Here is a 7,616-nt window from a genome sequence, read left to right as displayed (position 1 = left end):
TTGTTTATAATTAAACCAAAATGTCTCACGCACTTGTCGTGTCAATTCATTATTATTATAACAAAATTTTAAGAGATTAGAATGGTTTTGTCGTACTTAATTTTGCTCAATCAATATTTATATATTTTTTAATTGAAGTATATTGTTTAATAAGTTTTTTTTTTTTACATACAATAAGTCAACAAAAAATCGAAAAAAAAAACTTACTATAAATATCACATATATGTTAATGACACTTTTATAGATATATTAGGTGATATTTTAAAAATTATTTATTTATTTTCAAAAAAAAAATATATATAGATAAATTATACGGTACAAATTTAAGTTTATAGAGATACTCATAACGTAATTTTTTTCACAACACATGTACTATTTTATGTTATGCCGGAGAAGCAGCTCGACAAGTTACGGTGGTCTATAAAATTGGCGGTTTGGATAGACACAAGGAAAGAAAATAAACTTATTCATGTTGGACCCTTCTCTATGTATAAGTTGGTTTTTGACTCTTTAGATTAGTTTTTGTTTTTTTTACAGGGTACCGCAAAAAAAAAATTGTTGAGAAGTTTATTTGAAATTGAGTTACTTTTAGGTGTAATTGTGAGGTTCAAATATTTTTTAGATGGTATCTGATTTTTGTTGGTGTCAAAATATCATCGTCTAAATTTTTCGTGAAAAAATAAAATTTGATACCTGTAAAAAATTTTGATACTTAAAATTTTTTTTACAACACGGGTATTTTGTCTTTATGTTAAGAAAATAGCTTGGTAAGTTAAGGTGGCTTAGAAAATTTGCAGTTTTTACAATACAGAAATATGATATTTTTAATATAATTTTTTTAAAAAAAATATTTTTTAAAAACATAATTATTAACTTTAAAAGGAATGCTCACGTATGCAATGATTCTCCTTAAGAATTTAATAAATTAATTAAACAACTTATATTTTCTTACTTTACACATGCACATACTCACTTTGATACATCAATATTTCCCAAATCCCAATTTCTCATCAAACCCCTACCTACCCTGAAGAAGCTCTTCAAAGAAAAATGGGTGAGAAAACTATAGCCAGAAAACCACCCCATTGTTTGGTCTTATCATATCCATTTCAAGGTCACATAAACCCCATGCTTCAATTCTCCAAGCTCTTGGTACATGAAGGAGTCAAAGTAACCTTAGCCACCACACGTTTCTTCATCAAGAACTTGCACAATAATAACAACTTGCCTCCTTCTATATCACTTGAATCAATCTCTGATGGGTGTGACAATGGTGGTATTCAAGAAGCTGGTGGAAGCTACAATGCCTATATACAACGTTTTTGGCAAGTTGGTCCACAAAGTCTCGTTGATCTTCTAGAGAAGCTTGCTAAATTAGGAAACCCTGTAGATTGTATAATCTATAATTCATTTCTGTCATGGGCACTAGATGTTGCCAAAAGATTTAGCATAGTTGGTGCTTCTTACTTCACTCATAATATGGCTGTGAATAGCATATTCTATCATGTTCAATTGGGAAAGATTAAGGTTCCTGTAATTGAGGATGAGGTTTCACTTCCTTCTATGCCTAAACTTCAACTTGGGGACTTGCCTTCTTTCTTCTTGACATATGAAGAAGATGGACCTGTGCTTGAGATGCTAAAGGGTCAATTCTCCAACTTGGACAAAGCTGATTGGGTTTTCTGCAATGCAATCTATGAGCTTGATAAGGAGGTAAGAGCTAAGAAGTTGTGTGTATATATCTCATATATTCCATCCATCTGAATATTTATACAAGAATTTAGTTTTGTATACTAAAATGTTTGACTAATTCCTTGTAGTGGTCCTAAGATTCAAGATTTTCATTAATTTGATCCCTTAGATCTACTTACATTATAATGGTCCGATCCTTCGTATTGAGCTTCGGACACCATAATAATTCATGAATCCTTTTTTGATACTAACTTAGCAAACATAGTGATGATTAAGGGTGTTTATAGGTTGGATTTGATCTGCATATTCACTGTTTATCCAAATCCGATCTGAAAATTGCGGATATGATCCGATCCGCACACTAATACGATCGGATTGCGGATTTTGTGTAGGTATCCGCGTATCCATAAAAATAAAAAAATAAACAAGTAAATATTTTTTTATGTTTTATTTTAACTAATAATTATCATATATGTTATATTATTTTAATTTATTATTTAAAAAAATATGTTTAATATTATTTTAAGAGTAAACATATTTAAAAAAATAGAAAAAATTAATTTTATTGATATTCTTTAATAAAAATAAACTCTTAAAAATATTTTTGTGTTTTGCAGATATATCCGATCCGATTGAGATCTAAACTTAAAAAACTATAGATATTGAATCCGATCCAATGATTTTAATGCAAATTGGATCGAAATGTTGGCCATATCCAATTCGATTCGATTCCTAATGATGATGTAACACTCTCTTACCATGCAGGACTGGTGTGAAATGCCGGTGTTTTTGTTTAGTGTCTAAAGAAGGCCAAAACGACATGTAAAAACCGTTTTAGATGCCACAAAAGTCAAAGTGACGTTGTTTCGGCCTTCATTTGGCGTCAAACAGAAACATGGTCGTTTCACACCAGTTCTAGTAAGAGAGTGCCACATTATCACTGTGTTTGCTGATTCAGTGCTGGAAAAAAGTCTAGCTAGGGATGACTATAACATCCGAAGCTCAATTTAAAGGACTACTGCAGTGCAATTGGACCTTGAGAAACCAAATTGATGAATACCGTGAATTTAAAGAACCCACCATGAACATTTAGTCTAAAATGTTTTTATATAGGCATCATCTATCTAGGATCTTGTTTTACCGTTTCAGCATAGCATATAGTGAAAAATTTAGAAAAGTAAAATTAGTACTTGATTAATAAAATGGTGTTTAATTTGATATTTCATTATTGAAGATAAGAAATTGATTAACTGTGTTGTTAATGATAACAGAGATATAGAGAGAGTAAGAGAGAGAGAACTAGTGCATTTTATAAATTATACTATAAAATGAAATTATTCTTTATTATTAGCAAGATAATTAATTAATTAAAGTAAAAAAGATAGATATTTTCTTATTTGCTAGTTTTTTCTATAAATTTTCAATTTTGGCATGTGTTTGGTTTTAGGTTGTTGATTGGACAACAAAGATTTGGCCAAAGTATAGAACCATAGGACCAAATATCCCATCTAAGTTCTTGGATAAGAGAGTCAAAGAAGATGAAGAATATGATGTTGCACAATTCAAAAGTGAAGATTATTGTATAGAATGGCTAGCAGATAAACCAAAAGGGTCAGTTATTTATGTGTCATTTGGGAGCATGGTTCCTTTTGATGAGGAACAATTGAGAGAAATAGCTTATGGTTTGAGAAATAGTGATAGGTACTTCTTGTGGGTGGTTAGAGCTTCTGAAGAGACTAAATTACCAAAAGACTTTGTAAAGAAATCAGAAAAGGGTTTGATAGTAACATGGTGCTCCCAATTGCAAGTTCTAGCACATGAGGCTATAGCATGTTTTGTGACACATTGTGGTTGGAATTCTGTATTGGAAGCTTTGAGCTTAGGAGTTCCAACCATCGCAATTCCAAAATGGGCAGATCAAAGTACAAATGCAAAGTATATTGAAGATGTTTGGAAAGTGGGAATTAGAGTTCCAATTGATGAGAAGCGGATTGTGAGAAGAGAAGATTTGAACAATTGTATAAAGGAAATGATGGAAAGTGAGAAAGGGGAAGAGATAAAGAGAAATGCCATTGAGTGGAGAACTTTGATGACAAAAGCTGCTAGTGAGGGTGGGAGCTCCCATAAAAATGTTATTGAATTTGTAAATAGCTTATTTTCTCTGTAAGTCTCATATGCCTTTGTTTGTTCCTTTCTTTGTTTATTATTAGACAAAAAAAAAAAAAAAAACTTAGGCCATCTTGTATGTTGTAAGAAAACTACTTGCATGTTTTTCTATGTTTTTGGATCAAATAAGGTTGTTGTTTTGGTATAAATTTGTTATTTTTCGTGGACTTTTTCCATTCTTGACATATAAAACTACACAAAAAAATAGATTTAAGATAGATTAGTTTTTCTTTCCATGTAGTCCTTTTAGGCCCTTCCCTGAGGCCTTCCCCCTTTCCTGTCACCCTTCAATTCATCTTGTTCTCCCTTTCTTTTAACCCAACATAACCATTAGACTAAGGTTTTGCATATTATGCACAAAACCGGATTCAAACCTCAATCTTACTTAAGCAGCGAGTAAGCTGAGCATTGGACTAATCTAAATTGGTTACTAATAGAGGTTTGATATGTGTGTTAAAAGGCAGCAATTTCATATTGGGTTGTTGGCTTTTTTTTTTCCCCTTGGGATATTGTGTGAAAGTGTGAATAGAACTTCTTTTGGAATTTTTCGAAATCTTACAAGTTTTAGGGTCTTTGTCATGGGTTAGTTCGATATTAAAGTTCTATGTACATGAACCATATAGTAGCAATGTAATGTTGAACGGAAAATAGACAAACACTGCTATATATACAGTAGGAACAGGGCCTTGAGAGTGACTATAAATTCAAAGATTAGCAATGTGATATGCAGGTTTTTTTTTTTAAATGTTATATAATTAATTATTTTATTGCTTAACGTTGCAGGTTTAGCTTACAATTTGAGTTGAAATAATATATTTTTGTATTCTTAATTTTCAGTTTCTAATCAATAAATTTTTTTTATTAAAAAAAAAAAAACACATCTCATCTCACGTGTATCCTGGTCCGGAAAAAAAAGAAAGAAAAACCTCACGTGTATAGAACAGCCTAGGCCTACCATAGTAGGGTTGCATATGACCCGGCGTGGTACGAAGACCCGACCCGGTCTCGAACACTTTTGAGATTAATTTGGTGTGATTTTATCGGGTTTAGTGTCGGGTAAGGGCCTCAAAAATAGATCCGGTCATTATTTTGGGTCGGACCCGAGCCATAGCTCGGGTCACTCGAAGTCGGCCTGGTAGTCTGGTCATCATACACAATTAATATTTTGTGTTATTAGTGATGGATCATGACTATTTTTATGTGGAATTTAAGTATTGTAAACTTTAATATTTTGTGATATTAGTCATTATAAGATTGTAAGTTAATATTTTATATTTAGAATGCATAAGATTTTAGACTAATGCATAATATTGTGTTATTTGTATTGATTTAAATATTTGGTATTATTAGACAATATTAATATTGATTGTGGTTATGTTTTAGTATTGATTGTGGTTATGCTTTAATTTTGAAGAAGAGTTGGTTCTTATTATATTTTTCTAAGTGAATTTTACTATGTTAAATAATGGTTGGAGTCTTAGAAATTTAGATATTTTTACATGCTACCTTATAAAAATGTATCATCGTAATGTAATATTAACGGTCCGACATCCAATATAATTATAGCTCGATTCGAATCTAATAAATAAATTCAGTATATATTTCGAATCAAATCTGAATCACATCAAATTCGACTTTAGCCAACCATGTGCACCCTATACCATAGTACCATGTAATAACAAGTTAACAAGTAGTATGACAAAACTAACAACTAAACAAGCCTTCAATGAAACTAATTAAAAACTCAGTTCAATATTGTCCCGTAATCCCATCGAGTGGTTAGTTAGACCTGTGTTCCTACCTCTTGCTTCTATCTTTGGGACAATTTTAATTTAATCCAAAAATTAGTTTAGGAAGTCACAGATGTTTTTTATTTATAAACTAGTATTTTTATCCATAATAATATTATGCAAATATAAATCTTTTAAAATTATGTCGATTTTATCCTGATATTATAAATTATGCTACAAAAGATTTATAAAAAAGTCGTAGAAAACAAAAATTTTTGTCGTCTAAGAAGACTAAGTCTCGGTAGATAAAAAAATAAATAATAAGATTTTTAGTTATTATTTTCATGTGAAGAATTTAATTTTTTACTAATAATTAATTTTAACATTCGTTATCTAAAATTTAAAAGAATTTAACATGTATACTTTTATATTTGATTATGTGTTAAGTCTCTTTCACAAATAAAAATAATTAATTTTTATGCTTGCTATTTAAAAATAATATTTTTTCTCTCTATATATAAAAATATAATTAGATATTAATATAAAGATATTTATATTGTTAGTTATAAAATTAATTCAAAATTAATTTTTTTATACAATTAAATTTTGATTCTAACTTTTAATCACAATATTAGTATTTTCTCCAAATTATATGTAATAAATATTTGAAGGAAGAAAAATGAAAATATAGATTAGAAAGATAAGTGGTAAAAAAAATTAAAACTAAATAAAAACTATAATAATAATAATAATAATTTTTATTTGAATTATATTATTTTGTTAATTTTATTTTTTTTAGAATAGAAAGGTAGAAAAAAATAGAGAATGAGAGAAAAAAGAGAAAAAGATAAAGAAGAAGAATGAAGGAGAAAATTTGTTAATTTTGGAAGAAAAAATTTTATTTTAATTGTAATGAAAAATATCTGGTGACATATTTTAATTTGTCTAATTACTAATATAAAATATAAAATATAAAATATACATTATATATAGAGGGAGAAGAATAAAGAGAAATAGAAAAAGAGAGAGTAGTAGATAAGAGAATGCAGGAAGAAAATTATAAATTTTGGAAGAAAATATTTCTTTTCATTTTTAATAAGAGAATGTCATGTGACATATTTTTGTTATTAAATTAATTAATAATATATAATATATATTATAGTTATATTTCAATTTCAATATTTTAATTGTGTTTCAACCCGGTCCAATAAGGGTCAGGATCTACTTACGGACCATCGATCCAACGAGTATTTGATTGCATGTAAAGATGACCCCGCGTATCACCTCATACCCGACTGAGAAGACCTGGATAGTTGACAGAACCTTCAATGCAGACAGGTTCAAGAGAAAAGGCCCACCCGAGTACAGAGTATAAATAGGAAGGGACTACCCCTCCTCAGAGGTACATCACTCTTGCCTTAATTAGCTGCCGCACTGTACGAACACTTACTTTAGCATCGGAGTGTCCTTGCAGGTGGCCCCTACCCGCCGATCTGCCGATAATCAGGATAACACTTCCTCTCGTGGAGCTTGCACCTAAGTCTAGATTCCCCTCCTTTCAACCCGTTGCTCACAACCCATCTTCCATCCGATTCACCTTTCCAACGAGCAACCGAACAAATTATAATTATAATATAATTAGAGAATGTTATGCCACACATTTGATCGTCAAATTTATAATTAGTTATTGATAATGATATATAAAAGGGATATAGTAGGTAAAAGAACGAGAGATAGACAAAGGAAGAGGAAAAAGGAAAAAACTCTTTAATTTTGGAGTGAAAAATTTAATTTTAATTGCAATAAAAGAGTGATATATGACACATTTTAGTTGTAAAATTAGTAATATATAATAGATTTTTTAAGTCATATTTTTTAAGGCATATATAATTGAGCTTAATTTTAATATTATAATAGTTTAAAATATTTTATATAATCATACAATTATATCTAATTTTTTGGATAACCATTCACGTAATTAATGTAAAAAGAAATTCTTTTTATTGATGTATCGTTATATGATTAGAT

At 29.6% G+C, this 7,616-nt stretch overlaps 1 protein-coding gene across 1 annotated transcript; it reads left to right on the top strand.

The window, feature by feature from the left end:
- Positions 1-974: 974 nt before the first annotated feature.
- On the top strand, positions 975-3,915 carry LOC107486085 (UDP-glycosyltransferase 74G1). Its single transcript, XM_016106632.3, has 2 exons — positions 975-1,713; positions 3,140-3,915. Exons 1-2 carry the CDS (start codon positions 1,051-1,053, stop codon positions 3,857-3,859), a joined length of 1,383 nt encoding a protein of 460 aa, XP_015962118.1. The 5' UTR covers positions 975-1,050; the 3' UTR covers positions 3,860-3,915.
- The last annotated feature ends 3,701 nt before the right edge of the window (positions 3,916-7,616 follow it).

The sequence above is a fragment of the Arachis duranensis genome, chromosome 4 (assembly GCF_000817695.3).
Source record: "Arachis duranensis cultivar V14167 chromosome 4, aradu.V14167.gnm2.J7QH, whole genome shotgun sequence".
Taxonomy (NCBI): Eukaryota; Viridiplantae; Streptophyta; class Magnoliopsida; order Fabales; family Fabaceae; genus Arachis; species Arachis duranensis.
Note: the sequence above shows the minus strand (reverse complement) of the source record. Positions and strands in the feature narration are given on the sequence as shown.

Bases quoted from the DNA above. Each gene is read 5' to 3' on its own strand.
- LOC107486085 (XM_016106632.3), top strand. From the start codon at position 1,051: ATGGGTGAGAAAACTATAGCCAGAAAACCACCCCATTGTTTGGTCTTA. The intron at 1,714-3,139 runs GTAAGAGCTAAG...GTTTGGTTTTAG, and splicing joins TCTATGAGCTTGATAAGGAG to GTTGTTGATTGGACAACAAA.